Raw genomic sequence first — 19,314 nt, 5'->3', positions numbered from 1 at the left:
ATTTGAGCTGAAACTAATCATGGTAGAGACATTTCAGACGTTCACAGAGGTGTGGTGATTTGGGGTGGGTGAGGAGGAGACTTTTGAAATCATAACATGGCTGTTGCTCACTTCGCCTTGAAACTAGGCTGTGAAAGCGACCTCAAAGAGGGCTGTATCAGGAGGTATCTTCACTGAGGAATTGCTTGGACAGTGGCTTGTCTAAGGGGCCAGGGATTGCTACAAGGACTTATAGCCTGGCCTGTATCCACACAGAGTGGCTAAGTTATCAGATCCTGATTTGAGCTTCCCAGGTTTGCATCATCAGGATCACTAGACCGAAACCTCTGGGCACCACTGAGCTACAGTTATGCTGTTTTCCCAGAGCCCAAGTGAATTCTACAAAGGAAATGCTGGTATTAAACCAGAAGGTTGCCTGTGGTAGTAACTGGTCAAAGATGTGGAAGTTCTGAGTTACAGTGATAAAATGGGCTTAAAGGGAAATGGGAAAGTTGAAAGATGTTTGGAAGGAAGAGTAGTAGCAATTGGTCAACAATTTTATTCATCGTATAACAGGTAGTAATCTAGGTCTCAAAATCTGTCCTGATTCAATTGGTCTGGAACAGGGTCTAGGAATTTGAACTTATTTAAAACACCGCAAGGTGATTTTGGTCAGTGAATCTTTAACTGATTTTGAAGCTGGAGACAAACATCAAAAATATGTCCAAGGACATCAGCCTTTGAATCCAAGAAGAATACTCATTGTCACTGACGGAAACGGCTGAGCCAGTGGACATAGGGAAAAGAAACATGAGTTTTGGAACAGTCATGCAGTGATGATATATTGATAAAGTACCCTACAGTCAGTAGGAAATAAGGAGCAGATAAATTTTATTGTCTCTTCCATGCTTAAAATTCCACATAGTTCCTTTTTGTCTATGGGATAAAATCTGGTTCTTCAATGTAGCGTTTGAGTGTCTCCAGAGTGGGTCCATCTGCCTGCCCATCACATCCTTCATCATTCCTATAATGAAACCTGCATGGCAGACACAGTAGTTTCCTCACTGACCCTAAACCAGCCATGTACTTTTCCATCCCCACAATCTTGGCTCATCATAGTTGACCTTCCTGATACTTTCTCCTCTCTGAGATGTCCATATGTGAATCCTGTTCATCCTTCAAGGCCAACTCAAGTTTCGTCTCCTTTGCCAGCAACAACATGACTCTCTTTCCTCTCTAATTCTGGGTCTATTCACTCACTTGGCCTGAAAATCATTATTTAACCTTGAATGTATATATTCATTTCTTTCTAAACTATATTATAATGTTGAGGATAGACACCTTAGATTAATTCTACTTTTCATCCATTACAAAATCTAGTATAATGGTAGTTTGTAAATATTTGAGGGCAGGATTGCATAGAGGCATTAATTGAAGCCATGAATTTGTCAATTAATTTGTGAGAAAATGAATGGGATCAGGACAGCAACAAGTGACACGAGGAGAAGCTCGATAAATAAATACTCAGAGGTTTGGAGGCAGAACCAGGCGGGAGCAGCACATTAGCAGCCCAGGAAAGAAAAATGTTTGAGGAGAGATTGGCTCTCAGTCTTTATTGATTCAGAAGTTGAAGCAGATGTGCATGAGAACATATGTTATTTTTATAGTAAAAGAGAGGATGTACAAACTTTACATAGCAGATTGTATATAAAGGAACTCACTCTTCCATTCAGATTTGAAGAAATATTTATTGAGTGCTTACTATATGCCAGACACTACGCGTAGTATCTAGTAATATTATAAACAGCTTTCTTCCTAACTTCTGAAGCGGACATCATTGCAGGCAATCTCCATGCCCCTTGGTGCCATTCGCAGACCATGAGTTATGCTATTTCCCATTGCATTAAGGAGCACATGGCATTTGTTTTCATGGAAATCTAACTAAGCACAGATGTCTGATTGTGGCTTCTCGCCTAGGGATTTAACTACAAAACAGGGGCTACTTTTTTTCTCATCTCCCACATGTTTTGATTATACGCTTGAGTATTGGGATTCTGTTTAAAATGATGGCTTAAAACAATCCTAATGACAAGAAATGAGAGTCTGATTTCTAATCCACGACTGATGGTACATTGTACAAATATTTGTTGATGCAAAACCAGCAGATTTTCTCTTGTGTAGGTTCGAGGATCTTCACTAATAGAGACAACCACTTCTGTTTTGAATCACATATGGATGTTTTCAGATCCTGCTTCTTATTTCCTACCTGAGACTATACTGAGAAGAAAAGATTTATGTTTTGCCAGTCTGGTGACTGCAAATTCATGTCTTCCTGTAGTCTCCATTTGGTTCTGAGGTGTATTATGAGACTTGGCAAATTCACTTGAATGGATCTCATTTGTTACTTTCAGGTCAATAAGCATCTTAAGCATTCTAGCGCCTGCGACACTCTCTTTGTCATATCCCATAACTTCTTACCAGGGCTCTCCCTGGAGAAGAGTTAACCAAAAGAAATGTAATCCTTTACGTCTTATATAGGACATATTTGAGTGAAAAAACCCAAACTGAAAATGAACCCATTTTGATGATCAGGCATTTTTTTAAAAATACTAAAAATATATTAGTCAAACTTTTAAAATTGACTTAATTAGCTTCTTGAAATTGCATGCACATTAATAGGAATTTTATTATTAATTCTTCTAATTTGTTTATACCAGGTTCTGAAAGGGGTCTTATTATTTTCTTGAGTCTAGCTATGCATTGATGAGACTCATTAAGCATAATTGAATCTGGCAATTTATCACCCAGATTAAAAGCCCTTTCCATATAACCTCCATTTACCCTTTATATTTAGAGGCACCTCCTTGCCATCAATCAAGGGCTTGGTGTAAATTTCCCAGATTTCTCAGTAACAGAATCTCTGCGTAGGCATGTCCTTCCTGTCCCGCACTGCCCTTCCTCCTGCCCACATTTACAAGAATACTCTATTCTCTTTTATTCAAGCGAAGTTGTAAAAAGTCCACAGTGTTAAGTTGTTTGAATAAGTGCAATCTTGCCTTTTCTATCATTTCTTTCCTGAGCCTTTTCTGGTCATATTTCTTCACTTGAGCCCTGTTCTTCAGGGAACTATCAGAAATCAATGCCCTTTACAAATGCTAAACGTCTCTTTCTTGTTATGAATGGAACATTAGCCACCTAAGGTCTCCTGTCTTCCCCCATCGTGACTAATAGGATTGTAATTTCATCAAGGTCTCCGATGACATCAAAAACCATACCAGTGAACCGTTAAGTGGATTTGGATGTCACCTGATCTCTGCAATGAAATTCAAAGCACTGTCTATTTAAAGATTCAGAGGCAGTGGGGTCCCAGCTAAACCTGCCACTCTGACCCAAACAAGGTATGCCTGATGGAGCAGATGGGATGAAGATGGTGAATCATTTCTTAAAAAACACTTCAAACAAAATGCAGAAGACGTAGGCAGACACAGGAAACAGACACAACTGCTTGAATTTTAGTCCATCCTTTACGGTTATAATCTCTCTTTTCTCTTTTACAAATAAATCAAAAGAAAACGTTTGAATACTGTTGAAGCCCCATGAGGTCCTGTTCGAACATGCAAAGAAAGTGCTATTGATCTAGTGTTCATATTTTGAGGATTTTTGCTTGTTTTATTAATTGTTGTTTTCGTTTAATTGGTATTGACTTGTCCATCTTCCTTATTTTCAGCATAGCCCTGCATTTGTGGGAGCTGCATGAAATGAGAACAGTATGATTTAAGCTTCAGAACAGAATCAAACTATATTGCAAATTGGAAGTTTGAACCTGGCCCCTTGGCCTCAGTGCTTGAATCTACAAAGCTAAATAGTTATAGTATAATTTTAATGAACAGGAACACAATGTTTTCTTGATTCTTTGCTCTCCCTTCTGAGATGGTGAACCTCATTAAACCATCTGTATCTGTCAAAGGGTCACTGTTTTCAGAGACATTCATTCAAACTTGGATCTTTGTGACTCAGCTTTTTACTTCCACTCCTAATTCAGATCCTTTGTCACTTTGCATGGCTCGTCATCACTTCCATAGCCCTGTGCTTGGCCTCTTGGACTCCAGTCTCCCCTTGTCTACCCATCCTACACATTCATACCAGTTAAGTGGCTTTTGTCACTTGGTCTCCTTCATGAAAGTTGCCTATGGCTCCTATTTCTTTCCACATCAAATCTAAACCACCCTTTTCTTGGCTTTTGAAGCCTTTCATGATCTGGCCCCATTCCACCTGTCCCGTCCCATTCCCCCATTCCCCAGCACATATAAAGTCTTATCTCTACTGTCAATTGTCAGTCATGCTGTCTGGATATGTCCTTGTGGAAATATCTTCCATGATCTTAGCCTTTTGAAAACATTTCCATCTTTACCCATGAAGCCTTCTATGGTACTTCTAAAGTCTTATCTTCTGCTGCTCTGGATTCATAGGGATTTGTGATATGTGTGGTGTAATGTTATACTTCATTGTCTTTCATTTGAGATTTATATGTGCCCCCCACCTTCCAAAAGGATTTGCAGCAGTTACTTAAGTAGATAGCATCTTGTAATGTTTAATCATTGCTTCCTATCTATATTACTTATCTCCACTCAGTCGTTAGCTGTGCCAAGACAGGGACCATACCTCATGCTTCATTTTGAAATGTAGCATGGAAAAATGGAGAGGACACAGAGCTAGGAGTCAAAGGACATGGGTCCAAATATAATTTTGCTACGAATTAACAATGTGACCTTAGGTGAATTACTTGAGTCCTGAGGGACTAAATTATATATAAAATGCTAATAATTGCATTTTTCACCAAAAGTAAAGAGCTTTTCTTTTTCTGTTCACAAAAATAATACTTTCTCATTATTAAAAATATCAAAATAATACAGAAACAAAGAAGAAATTAAAAATCAGCTGAATTTGTACTACCCTGAGATAAACACTGTTAACATTTTGGAATTTATCATTTCACATAGAGTTTTTTTAATCCATGTGCACACATGAGTAAGAGATCTGTCTATCTACCTATCTATCCATCTATCTATCTATCTAATAATGGGAAAAATACTTATTTCTTGGCAGCCTTTCCCACTTAATATAAGGTGGACGTATTTTCACTTCCCCAAATTATTATGGCATTGTATGGATAGTAAGTTATACGTAGTCCCTTCTTAAAAACGTATTTTAGAGAATGACGTAGGAATAGACATACATACTGATTGCTGAAAGGGATATATAATCCCCAATTTATCATCTTTGATGAGCTATTTCTACCTGTTGTACAGAATCTTTCCATTTCCTCTTTGCCTTCCTAATGGGATCTCCATTTACCTGGCTTCAGTTCAGTGGGCACTTGATTTCGCTGAGGTCTCCACTTCCAGCTCCTCATGAATCCAGCTTTGTCTCCATCACATAGCACACAGTCTCTGAGCCATAATCCCAATGTCCATAAAGCTCTAAAAGTCAAAAGGTTTTTTTCTTTTTTTTAAAGGTTTGGCCTAACTCAGTTGGCAGAAAAATCTGATGTAAATTGGTATCAGGCAACTTATGGCTTTTATTTAATTCATTTAGTGTAAGCATTTATAGAAATATGAATGTATTTGACTATGAATTGCCACTCGAAGTCCTTCAGGTACATCATAGAATATGTGTTCCCTATTAATTATCTAGTAAATACAAAATATTCTGAATTTCAAAAGGCATGGTACAAAGGGCTTTGGATAAGAGATTGTAGCCCTGTTGTAAACTTATAAGAGCTACAGTCCCTGTGACTAAAATCAGAACATTTGGGGCCTGCCTGGTGGCATAGTCGTTAACTTTTTGTACTCAACTTCCTCAGCCTACGGCTCGCAGGTTTGGATCCCGGGTGTGGACCCAGCACTGCTCGTCAAGCCATGCTGTAGCTGTGTCCCACATAAAATAGAGGAAGATGGCACAGATGTTAGCTCAGCGACCATCTTCCTCGGGCAAAAAGAGGAAGATTGGCTTTAGATGTTAGCTCAGGGCTGATCTTCTGCTCAAAGATAAATAAATAAATAAAATCAGCACCTTGTTTTTCTGGTTTATACTCATTTAAAAAAAATAAGAGTGTTGGGCATTACAGCAGTGTTTTTCAAACTTGTATTTTCTTTTAGGGCTTCAGAATACAGCTGCAAACAAAATCTTACCTAGGAAACCAACCTGTGGCTGAGGTAAAAGTCAAGTCCCTCTGCCTTGATGGGGAGCAAGCCTGTGCTCGGGTCTGCTGCATCCCTTCTCCACCCACCCACTGTCCCCTCTGCTCTGGTTTGGGGAAATAGCTGCAGTAAAAAGCCACCATTTCTTAGGCCCCCGGATACCAAGGAAGGCAGCGCTGCAGCTCAGTGACCGGGCCACATCATTCAGGGAGTGCTACCTTTCCATGGATGGGAAGAGTTTTGTTGTTGATGTTTCTGCTGTTATTTTGTTCAGATTTTTTCTGTCTGGTCAAATGAGCAAAAGCCGGCATTTAGCATATGAGAAGAATTGTAAAGAGATTTCATGGAAGCCCAGGTTATTTCAAGGTTGAATGTATGGGAGTTGAGGATCACTTGACTTGAAATTTATTAAGCAATCCCTATTTGGGGCATTTATGTCTTTTTTATATAATAAATAAAGCCGTGATGCACATATATTATTGTATATTTGTATTACCATTTCCTTATGATAAATTCTGAGAGTAGGAGTGTTGCAAATGCACTTTAAAACTTTTGTATGTAGTAGTAAATTGTCCTCCAGAAAGATCATATCAATTTACACCCTATATGACCCTTTAAAATCTCTTCAAGTCTTACTTTTAGGAGACATTGAATCAATAAGTGTTTAATAAAGCTTCCTTACTGTTTTAGTTAAATTTTTGGCATACTGTAATTTTTTTTAAGTGTCATATGATTTTAATAAGCACTGGAAAAGGAGGGCTCATCAAAACAGATGTTTCTTGCCGCCAGTACTTAATTAAAATATTTAAGATTTTAATCACCAATTTTTGTTTTAATTCTCAAGTTTCTGACTTTATCTTCTTTGCTCTTTTACTATTGATACAAGATTATAAAGAAGGGTTCTCAGAATGGAAATTGTTACTTAAAATGGTTATCAAAAATTACAAAAACTGAACTATAAAAAAAATTTGTCCACTAAACTATTTTTTTCTACTTCTGCAGGTTTTTCATTTTTAAGATGAGCCACTCTTTTTTCCTTCTATTCCTTTATTATGTGTTTTAAATGTATGCTATCAGAAAAGTGTCTATAACTGAAATAATAAGAGCATATTGTTGAATGAGGCATTTTCTGTAGAAATCTTGATGATGGACATCTTACAGGAGTACTAGAGTGCCAGCGGGGGGCACCTCTGTGACTTTAATTATTAAAGGCTTTTTCCCTCACAATGACTGAATCATAGAGTGAACACGTTTCAAACTGAATGAAGCTATAGTTTTCAGACAGTATAAACCTAACAAGAAAAATGAGGGAAACAATGATGAAATCCAGGAAAACCAGAAATCTGATCAATAAATAACAACGGAGTCTCCTTAGGCCTCTGTAATTATGCCTGTGTGAGGAGAGAGACAGTCTTCAACATCTTCACAGCAAGCTCTTTCTTCCTTCAGCTGCAGTTTTGAATTTGGCTATGTGGTGAACAAGATGTGAGAAAATAAACTCCCCTGGCTTTCAGGGTCTTATGTCTTTCAATCAAAATGATAGAATCAAGCCATATATTTTTTATTGTTTTGTCAAGTATAATGGTTGAATTCTGGAAAAATCTTTCTCCTAGTGCCCATCATTCAAGAAGCCTGGCTCACAGGTGGGGCAGGCAACCAGGGGCTAGCCTGACACATAGTAGGCACTGAGTGAGTATTTGGAGCATGATCCGAGCTAGTCTTGTCTTTTGGGGTTCAGATACACACATTGTGTCCAGTTCTGTCAGTCAACATGCTTCATCAACTAGTCGGAATACAGTGAGCAACAGGAAGTAAACTTGGGGTGCTCATAGCTTCTGTCACCCCGGTGCTCATTCCAGTAATCTAGCCATTGGAGAGAAAGGTAGAACTGATACTACTTTTGCTTGTGGTTCTCAACAATTTCTTAATATAGTTGGAACTCTCGTGAGATTTTGTGTGTATTTGCATGCACATGTGTGTATTAATAACTAGGCTACACGTCAGCTTACTGAGACTGTATTCCGTTAAAACAAATAATAAAACATACCAATGTTGGGAACCCCCTGGTATGATACAGAGGACACAGCATCATTTCTGGGATGTTCTGGCCAAAAATAAATAGCCTTAGTCCAATCATGAGGGAAAAAACATCAGACAAACCTAAATTGAGAGATATTTGACAAAATAGCTAATCACTATTCTTCCAAAGTGTCAAGAGCATGAAGGCCAGGGAAAGGCCAAGGAGCTGTTACTGACTGGGGGAGACTGAGGAGAGATGACAACTAAATGTAAAGTGGGATCCGAGACAGGATCTTGGCACAGGAAAAGGATATTAGTGGGAAAACTGATGAAGTTCCAGTAAGATCTTTAGTTTAGTTAATGGTATTGTACCAATGTTAATTTCCTGGTTCGCACCATTGTGCTATATTTATATAACACGTTAACTTTAGGGGAAGCTGTGTGAGGAATATAATGGGAATTCTACACTACTTTTGTAATTTTTCTTTGTCTAAAATTGCCTCAGTGTAAAACATTTTCAAAAAACATATTTTGGGAGCCAGCCTGGTGGCACAGCGGTTAAGTTAGGACATTCCGCTTCGGTGGCCTGGGGTTCGCCGGTTTGGATCCCAGGCGCAGACATGGCACTACTTGTCAAGCCATGCTGTGACAGGCGTCCCACATTATAAAGTAGAGGAAGATGGGCACGGATGTTAGCTTAGGACCAGTCTTCCTCAGCAAAAAGAGGAGGATTGGCAGCAGTTAACTCAGGGCTGATCTTCCTCAAGAAAATAAATAAATAAATAAAAATAAATAAAAACATATTTTTCATAGGGACTGCTATTAGGTTCCTTCAGATATTTCAGTTAATTTTAAGTCATTCTAATCAGATTTTACATTTATCCTTAATAAACTTAGGCTTGTTCATGTAAATCAGTTGTGCCAGCATATGATGGTCAGATCAGAGTCAGGAAAACAAGGTTTTAAATTTCAGCTCTGCTGCTTACCAGATGTGTGACTGTGGGAAGTTACTTAGCTTCTCTGGGACTCTATGTTCTTATCTATAAATACGGAATAATGATGATGATACTAACACTTACTTCATGAAGCATTTGAGAGGATTAACTGAAATAGCATTTAATAAGCACTTAGCACAGTGGCTAGGACATGGTAAGAGCTTTATAAATATTGGTTGTTGCTCTTGATATTGTTATTGTTTAAATCTCTTTTCCTTTACTCAGCAGTAAAATGTAAATAATGTCCCAAGTCTGTTGCAAGGATAAAATGAGCTGTTGTGTCTAAAACTCTTTATGTCCCTGGACATAGTTACCACTAAGTAAGATGTGGTTGCCACCATCATCCATCCATCCATCCATCCATCCATCCATCCATCCATTCATCTAAAAGTCCATTCAGTATTTTTGAAAGTCTCCTGTGTACCAGATATTGGCATGTCTTTAATGTGAAAAGCACTGCTATTAATCTTTGAACAGGAAGAGTGATTATAATAAGATATGCTTTCTATGCATATAGCACATTACAATCCATAAAGAGCTTTCCCATACATTATTTCATTAGATACCTTCTGATGCGTTTGCTATAGTTATCAATTTCTGTTAAGGTGGATGATGAAAATGAATATCAGAAAGAATATATTCTAGCTTATGTGACTAGTCAGGGAGTTGACGAACTTTTTCTGTAAAGGGCCCAGCAGTAAATTCTTTAGCTTTGTGGGCCGGATGGTCTCTGTGGCAGCTCTTCACCTCTGCCGCTGAGGCACGAAAGCCGCCATAGACAGTGGGGAAACAGATGTGCATGACTGTTCCAGTAAAACTTGATTTACGAAAACAGGTAGTGGGCTGCATTTGTGGACTCCGGACTAATCAGTCGCAAAGCAGTTTCTCAACTGTAGATTTCTGACTCCAAGTCCAGGCATTTCATGATCCCCTGTTGCATCATGTCGGCACAATTGTTAGGCAGAGAACACCATAGTTTGCCTCTGCAATTTCACTTAACTAAAATGATCGTCTAATCCCTATTTCTATATCTTGCTTCTTGGTCATCAAGAAATATTTTATTAAACACTCAGTAGAAATCCGGATTCACTTTGCCTCTCAGTCTTGTCACCTTTTTCCAAAAAGATGTGAATGGGACTTGTTCTTAGGGCGTCCCTGTAACTCCTAGTGACCATCGATTTCTAATTGTCATATACTCTCTTTTAAAACATTGCATTCTAGAAATGGTTCTTTCTTGGGGGCGGGGGGTGGTCAGCCTACAAACTGATTTGTAGCTTCTAAATCCAGCTTTTTCCTTTGATTTTGGAAAGAAAAAACTTTCTGAAATGTTCTTAAAAAACAAACCACATTTTCCTGCTTTTAATATGGGCCCCTCTCTGACTCATCCCGATTCCCCAAAGATTGCCAACAGTGCTTCCACGGTCCCATCTGAGGTCCTTTCATTACCCAGAGTGTAATTTATTGTTGAGACTTGGATTTATGCAAAGCTGTTTGCTAATCTCCCTTGGGATCTCTCCACTAATTTTGGGCTTCATGTTTTCCTCTTCTTTTCAACCTGGAGTTCATCTGCCTTGATAGGAAAGGTGGAAGCAATATAGGAATTGAATGATTGGCTTTCTCCGTTGCTTCTAGCAGCATTACATCATCTGTGTCAAGCAATAAGTCACTCCCATCCTTGTTCTCATCTGACTCGAAACACAGTCTTAACCTAACACTCTTTGTAGATTTCATGAGGTTTTGTAAGCCATGGCTTACCCTGGACTTTTCGACACTGTTTTTACAGATTTATGTTTCTCTTTCTTCCTTGATTATTTGTCCTTCCTTCTACACATACTAAAGCTTATTATTCTCATTTAGTTATAGAACCAAAATAAATTTACAAATTAAAAACTGTGAAAGCAATAAAATTCAAATATATGACTTGAATTTAATACGGTACATAGTGCTGTTTTGCTGAAACCTTTGCTAGACCTGGAACTTGTATGTGGTCTTCTGTGGTCTTTCCACTAGAGTAGGTTCTTTTTATTTTATTCAAGTCACTTTGGTTTATAACATTATATAAGTTTCAGGTGTACATTATTATATTTTGACTTCTGTATAGACCACATTGTGTTCACCAACAAAAGTCTAGTTGTCATCCGTCAAGGTATACATGTGCCTCTTTACCCCTTTTGCCCTCCCCACACTCCCTTCCGCTCTGGTAACCACCAATCTGTTCTCTATTTGTTTGTTTATCTTCCACATATGAGTGAAGTCATACGGCAATCATCTTTTTCCATCTGACTTATTTCAAAGAGTAGGTTCTGTTGAGTTTGGCTGCCATGTACAGTTTTGTAATGGATGATGGCCCAATGGTCTTTCCAATTTTCACCCTTCAAGCTACACAGTGGTTGTTAGTTTAATGTGTGAGTATATTATCTTTGCCTTTATTTGTTGCATGCATGTGCCATTTATCCATTAAGTCTACCTCTGTTCTCTTTTTATTAGCTTTTAACAGGAACATCATAAACAAAAGTGCCAAAAGACACTGGACCACATGGCAGTATTTAGTCAGAAGTTATTTATGAATACATTCACAATATTCATTTTTTTAGCCATGCTTTTTTTTGTTTTTTGATGAGGAAGATTGTCTGTGAGCTAACATCTGTTGCCAATCTTCCTCCTTTTTTTTTTTCTCCCCAAAGCCCTAGTACATAGTTGTATATCCTAGTTGTAAGTCATTCCAGTTCTTCTACGTGGGATCCTGCCACAGCATGGCTTGATTAGAGGTGTATAGGTCCAGGCCCAGGATCTGAACCAGCAAACCCCGGGCTGCTGAAGTGGAGCACGTGAAATTAACCACTCCACCATGGAGCCAGCCCATTAATATTCATTTTTATGCCACTAAAATGAGATAAACAATTTAAAGATATTTATTGAGATTTTGTGGATCCATAAAAATATGACCCTGGATACTGACGAAATCCCTGAATCTATATTTGCAGTTCTGCTTAAGGACTGTTGACTGAGACAACCAAACCTTTTTGACTTTTTCTAAACATTCAGCTGTTTACTCCCCAAACTATCCTCCCTCTCCTTCTGGCTAATCTTGAACTGGACATGACTACCTAGGTTCTCAAATTCTTTAGTTTTCTATGCAGAATTTCAATGCCACAGGAGAGCTCACTGCAAGTTTCTCTTCTTTGATCACGGCTCCCAAAAAAAGTTAAAAGCAGGATGCATTCGTTGGTTGTGTGGTGGGTGAGGCCCTCCCTCTCATCTCAGACACATGCTCCAAGAAGAGACCCAGACTCCTGCTTAGCCATATGATAGGAGCCCTGTCTGCCTCTGAAGAGCTCAGCAAGAAGTCTCCAGTCACCAGAGTGAGTCCTTGCCTCCTGTTTGAGGATAGCCATTGTTATCTCACACCTACCATGTGTGAGATGGTTACGAATTCTCCGTCTGAGCGGGTACTGTCTTTTTTTCATAAGAAGACCCTCAAACCATATATTGGTTCCAGTTCCTTCCCAGCTCTAATTTGATTTGATCTTCCACTTGCCAGCCTTTTAAAGCTGGTTTTATTTTCCATTCACATCCTTCTAAAAGTTTTCTCCTATTTTCCTCTATGAATGATCTTCTATTGTTTCTGGAAACATTTCTCCCTTCTAACCAATTGGAGTATAGAAAACAATCCCCTAAGGTTCCCCACCTGCTCCTGTCCTTGTCAGACACTAACTGGCATGTCCACTGTGGACAATTCTCAACTCGGGGAGGAAGGCACTTCACTGCATTACCATCAGGACAATGAAAGGACTCCCTCGCTGTCCAGACTTACCCTATACTTGACTGGACTGGAGTCCTTTGTCAGCCTACCTAAAATTCCAATGAGCGTGCTGACATGCCAACTTCCCCTTTGTCAAGCTTGTTTCTGAAGGCTTCCTTGTTACGTTTCCTTTGTCACAGCCTGGGAGGAGGCATTTTCATTATGTTTATCCTCTCCTCTTTCTTCCTCTCACCCTTTTTGTTCTTTCTCCTCACTGCCTCAGTCTTTTATGGGTTACTCACCAGTCCTGATTTATACAAAATAATATCAGTTCTACTGTTGAAAGGAACATACAAACACTGGCTGTGATCTCCCGTTCCAGAGCATCTCACTCAGTCTCTCTAGCTGTATTCACCTTCCCTCTCGTCTCCTTACTTGTTATCTCTGTTCCTGTTGGATTTCTCCCTGGGTACCTATTGTATCAAATCATCTTGAGTAAAAACCATAGACTCTTTCGGAATTGGTCGTTTTGGAAATTGGTAACTTGGTTGTGTTTTCAGACAAAGTGGTGCTTAGGAACTGGTTTTATAATTGGTCTGCCTTTAACTGGAAATTCGACTTCTCTAACTTCTCTATTTATCTTCTGAATGCCACTCTCCTGATGGCAAACTATTGGATTCATCGAAATTCTCTTCCACCTACAGCTGATTAGGAAAGTTTCTCTCCAAAAATCAGTCATGATCCTGAGATCAGCTTTACCAGTCTAGAGGCCAAAAAAGATCCATGTGAGTTGTCTAATGAGAATCAATGTGATATTTCAGGATTTCGCCCATCCTAGGCTGGCAGTGGGGAGGTCAGGCAAGAAAGATACAAAATCATGACCTTGTTGAGGGGTGTGAAATTTGCCTTGCGTTGTTCAGCACACAGTCTTTAGTCTGAATTGCCTTTGACTAATGTCAAATAATCAATTTCATCCTTAGCTTTCACCTCCAGTAAATCTGTGCCATAGAAGAAGGGCAAATAAATGGTTTTTAATAAGCTTTCTATATTAATAAGCTTTCTATATCTGCCCTTAATTTTGCACAATAGTTTAACGCATTTTCCAGAATTACATTTTCTAAGTTATGATATAGCCAAAATATAGATCATATAATTAGTGGTGGAATGTTAAGGGATGTAATTGCAGAATAACTTCTTTGGAGTCTCTTCCTAAAGGATGCAGGCAAGAGTTCAGCTGGTATTCGAAAAAGTACCGCATTCAAAGTTGTTTCTAAATCATGAGAAATTGACCTGGCTGCACTAACATGCTTCATCTTTGTAGTGAATTCAATAACTTTTCTGGTTGTGTTATTTATAAAATGACTTTTGCTTATAGGTATTCAAATATATGCAGTTGGTTATAACCCCAGAGAAAATAAGGGGAAAAAAATGGATCCCTGAGTCGTTAGTGTGGAGAATTATCTCAAACACAATCGATTTTCCTCATAACAAATAACACGGAATCTCCATAGCAACTTCACATAATTATGCATACAATTTCAGTGTAGTAATAAAACGAAGCCCAGAAGGAATTGTAAAGAAGAGTGATACAGACTGAGACGGATGTAGGGGTAGGTGGCACACAGGAAGATTGAAGGGGGACAGTTCCAAGAAGTGAAAAATGCACACAGGACAACAAAGATCGACTGCTTTGTGCTTCAGAGAGTACCGATAAAGTCACTACATTGTGTGGAAATTGGAGACTGGGGGCCGCACTGTCTGCTGGTCATACTGAGGTGCCTGCTAGGACCACCATTGTGAAAGGAATGTCAGCATTTCTACTATAATTTTTTTCTGAGTTTATAACAACTGTAAGAAAGTCTCTCTAAGCAATATGTTGCATACTAGATTGAAATAGAGAAATAATTTTATAATTATTTTTTGACTTTATAAAACTTGCTTGAGGTCTTTAAAAAAAACTGTAGAAACACTCTACATATGCAAATAATAACAAGTTTAGTTACTATGAGACATAACTGAGATGCTTTAACACAAACATTCCTTGCAAGTTAATTATTTTTTGCAAATGTTAGCACTTAAAGCTAATTCATGCTTGGGTATTTTTCCCACCTGCATTGCCAGTGTAATGTTATTTGCTAATAGATCAATGTCAGCAACATGGCTTTTGTTAACAGCCATTTATAAAGGGTGTTGCTGCCCTATAATTATGAAGGCTATTAGTAGCTTAATTCAGTGATTCATGTAAGAAAAGAGGATGATAATTTCTGGAAACTCCCAGGCCACAACAGAAAATTGAGAGATTAGGCAGTGTTGATGGGTCAAAGAACAAGACAATGTTACATGCTCGATTTGGTTCAACATATGTTAATTCTATTGGTACCATGACTCTGATTTCAAAATGAGTGCTGGAAGCGTAAAGATAACTGACATAATGAGAATCCTTAGAGTCTGCAGCAGGAAACAGACATGTAACTAGTTAAATTCAATGTAACGTAGCAAATATTGAGATATGCTCAGGCTTGTATTTCACTATAGCAGAAGGACATGTAAACAAACACCTCCCAGAGGAGACTTGATAAGTCTTAAAGGGACAAAGTATCAACACAGTGAAGAAAGGTGAGGACAGAAAAGGTACAGACTGTGAACTGATGCAATGTGTCAGCCAGAGAACAACTATCTCTTTGGTATTACCAGAGTTTAAGGCAAGAAGTGGAGGGAAATGAGATTGAATTTGTAGGAAGGACACAGTTCAGGTCAGGGATTTTCTGCCAACCAAGTGACCCAAAAGAAGTTGCTCTTAAAGTGATAGGAGCTACTGAAGTACTGAAGTGTTTTAAGCTAGTGACATGACCGGATTTGCGGTTTAGATACATACCCAACTTCATTTTGGAGAGTGGAATTAGCAGGGCAAGATTAAAAGCAAGGAGATTGATAAAGAGGTCATTTTTGAACCATAAAACTTTCCAGGGACCCATCTCATTTGTTCCAAATATCAGGGGTAAGTACAAGCTCCATGCAAGACTATTTGTGTCCTCTCTAACCATGAGGATCTTTACTTAAATTCATTATTTTGAGGGTAATCTTAGCTATGTCCTCTTAACATTAAAATGTTAATAAGTTGGTTTAATTTTATATTATAGAAACGATTCTCATTTTTAGAACAGATTTAGTCCATTTCTTTGCTTTCAAGCAGAATAGCTAAGTGATTATGGGCACATAAGAATTTATTCTATTTTAAAGGCTATAAGAAAAAAAAATCTATTTTCACATTAGTCTTTGCATGTGTGTGTGTGTGTGTATCACCCAACTAATAGGAATAAGTGTTGGGTGACCATAGTTTTGGAAGAAAGGAAAGAAATAGGACAATATCTAAGGTTGGAAAAGCATGCACTCATTTATTCATCTATCCACCCATCAAACGTTTCTGAGGGTCCTATCAGGTGACAGGGACTGTTCTGAGCAAGAATGAAGCAGTGCTGTGCAAAACAGACCCGGCCTTGTCCTTGTGGACATTACAACCTAACAAGGATGACCAATGTTAATCAAACAAATGAATTTGCCTTTAAACGTTGCAAATACATCTTATAATGCCATTTATCCAAGTCTTGCTTCTCAAGTTCAAGAATCTTAGTTCCTTGGCATTACCAGCTGTCCGCCAGTTGTCTTCGAATTATATGTGAAGGAATGTTGATAATGAAGATGGCTTCCTGGATTCCATGGAAAATAGCTTAGAAGCCTCCCCACCTTTTTCATGTAATACAAATACCAACTTTATTATATCTCCTATTATCCCTAAATCCTAATTAAAAAGTATAATAGTCAGACTCTAACTTCAATCATAAAATTTTAGGTATTCCTCAAGAAGTATAAATGTTTAGTTTTTACTCCTGGATAAATGATTCTAGTTTGTGGGGTGTAGGGCTTTCTCCAAATTTCAGCATAAGTAATTAAATTCCCAAATGTGCAATGATGTCTTGATTTGTTGATACAGCCCCAAGATGTCCTTACATACATCTGTCCTTTAGTTCTCATTCAGCTATATGACCTCTTAACTCTGGGGAGTTTAATGCATTGTTCGGAAAATCAGAGTTCAGTCATCAACATTCATGCCGTTGAATTCTCCCATGTTCCTCTGGCAGCTCCAGGCAAGGACGGTGAAGCAGCAGGGAAAGTGGTGAAAATGGTTATTAACTGCTTTACTTTGTTCCTCCCTTAAATAGTCAATATATATTTTATGTTGTTAACTTTGCACAGATTGGGGTAAAATATGCATAATATGTAGTTTTAATAGTTGTTCCACAGTACCATGAGAGGTGGTTAATAAAAATACAAAGCACCAGTCTGAGATGGGATTTGAGATATAAGAACATTGCTCCTTCAAATGTGAAAAGTAGAATCATGGATTTTACTATGGCACTTTTGCAAAAAGATTGATTCAAAGAAGATAGATTTTTTAAAAAGTGAAAATGTAAATATGTGACGTGAAATGCTTCTTCTCTGTGTACAATGTTTGTAGAAGCGCTCTGCTTTGCTAGGTCAAATTTAAGAAGGTTTCTTGGGAAAGCTGGACCATGGGGTGTCCTTTGCAGTAGAGTATCTGGGAAGAAGTTGATTTTTCCAGGTGTGTGGGGATATAGGAAAAGCCTTGAAGACAAATCAAGGTCAGAGAAAAATTTTTGGTAATACGTAGTCACAATCCTGTAAAATCTATTGACTCAAAATAAAACTCAGAATGCGAACGCTAAATCTACCATAGCTATGAGGAAAGAAAATATTTCTAGCTATCTCTGAATATTTTGAAAGCAAAAATTTTAGGAAAGAATTACCTCTTGTTGTGTGAGATATGAGTGTGTCAAACCTTGAGAAGTTCTGTCTGTTAATATAAATCATAATAAGATGACTTGTCAGTAGATATATGCAGAACTTTTTATTCAAACCTCAGTCTATTTTATTTGCATATAAAGTGGCACATTTATACTAAACAATAACTAGCCCTGAAGGAGTGATATTTAATAGGAGAATACAATTATCCCAGTCAGGCCATAAACATTTTCTTTAGGGCAATGGCCACAGTTTAAGATGGCCTCATAATCACTCATGTAAAGTACCAGGCTATTACCAACTGAGCTGGAGAAACATTTAAGCTACAAAAATATTGTGATTTCATTTGAATAAAATATCTGTTTTCACTTATCCACCATTTTAAGAGTTATAACCATAAAGGTCAATGAGCTATTAAATTTTTATTTTTGATTCTATGTGAAGGCCTCAAACAATTATTTTAAGTACAGCTGTTAAGAACTGTAAATATTTTAGTCCAAACCATGTTAACCACTGAAAATTGTTTTATTTTTCAACCAAGATGATGACATTATATAGAAACTAGTTAGAATATATCCAGTTAGTGATTCTGGTCATTTAAAGTGGCCTCTTCAGGATGTCTTAGTATGTGCCTCACATACATGGGAGCTCTTTTGACCAAGCATTGTTTTCTAAGACTTTAGGCATATTTCCAAGATAGCTATAATGTCTTAATATTTTAGAAGTTGTGTGGCATCTTACACACAAACTAGAAAAAGTAGAAGCTAACCAATTTTACCTATCCTTCTAATTTTGGCAGAAATACTCTATTAGGAATCAGAAGGCTTGAGCCATCAAATTGCTTCTATCATTAATAAGCTGGGTGACAATTCAATTATCCTTTATAGAACTTTCTTATCTACTAGTTGATATATAGGACCAATTGCGAAGAATTCCCCAGGCCAAGACTGCTGGAGATTTTGTTCTTTAACCCAACCTGGTGTGTAATGATAACATCAAGGGAGCGTGTAGGCAAGAATTAAAAACAGAACTGAGATCACTGAGGTAGAGAAGGGACTCTGAACAAGTAACAAAGGAGCCTGACTTAAGTGTTACATATGGCGCAAGGAAGAATTGAGAAGTCAGTGAGATGGGAGAAGAGTCGTAGCAAATGCCCTGATGTTACCCTGTCTGGCAAACTTTCAGAGAGAACTGTGCTCAGAAATCCAGGGAAGAGATTGATATGAGAAACCTGGACTAGGGGCTCTGTAAGGTGCCTTCTGGCCTTAAAAACTGTGGGAAGGTCTGCTCTCTTAGGATATTAGGTAATAATCCAGTTTGTTCCTTCTGCACGTGCTTCCTGTCTTTTGGTGACTGTAATACATAATTCAGGCTTCATATTGGCAGGCTGACTTTACAAGGTAATATTAATACACTTGATTTTTTTCTTATAAAGTTCACTTCCCTTGAGTTTGTGAATAACTGCATTCTAATTGAGAATTCAGAATCCTCTGCTCAGTCCAAGTTTGTTTGAATCCGGCCCAAAGTTTCTTTCAAGGCCCATCCACTCGGAGCCTTG

At 38.1% G+C, this 19,314-nt stretch overlaps 1 protein-coding gene across 1 annotated transcript in view; it reads left to right on the top strand.

Annotated features, from left to right (window-relative positions):
• The window catches only part of LOC124233823 (nck-associated protein 5-like), a gene marked incomplete at its 3' end in the record, with an annotated part of 547,928 nt that overhangs the window by 175,625 nt on the left and 352,989 nt on the right, over positions 1-19,314 (top strand). Inside the window, exon 3 of the mRNA XM_046651057.1 lies at positions 6,138-6,194. Within this exon, the coding sequence (XP_046507013.1) occupies positions 6,138-6,194 (57 nt within the window). The remainder of the gene's footprint in view (positions 1-6,137; positions 6,195-19,314) is intronic.

The sequence above is a fragment of the Equus quagga genome, unplaced genomic scaffold, assembly GCF_021613505.1.
Source record: "Equus quagga isolate Etosha38 unplaced genomic scaffold, UCLA_HA_Equagga_1.0 252_RagTag, whole genome shotgun sequence".
NCBI lineage: Eukaryota > Metazoa > Chordata > Mammalia > Perissodactyla > Equidae > Equus > Equus quagga.
Note: the sequence above shows the minus strand (reverse complement) of the source record. Positions and strands in the feature narration are given on the sequence as shown.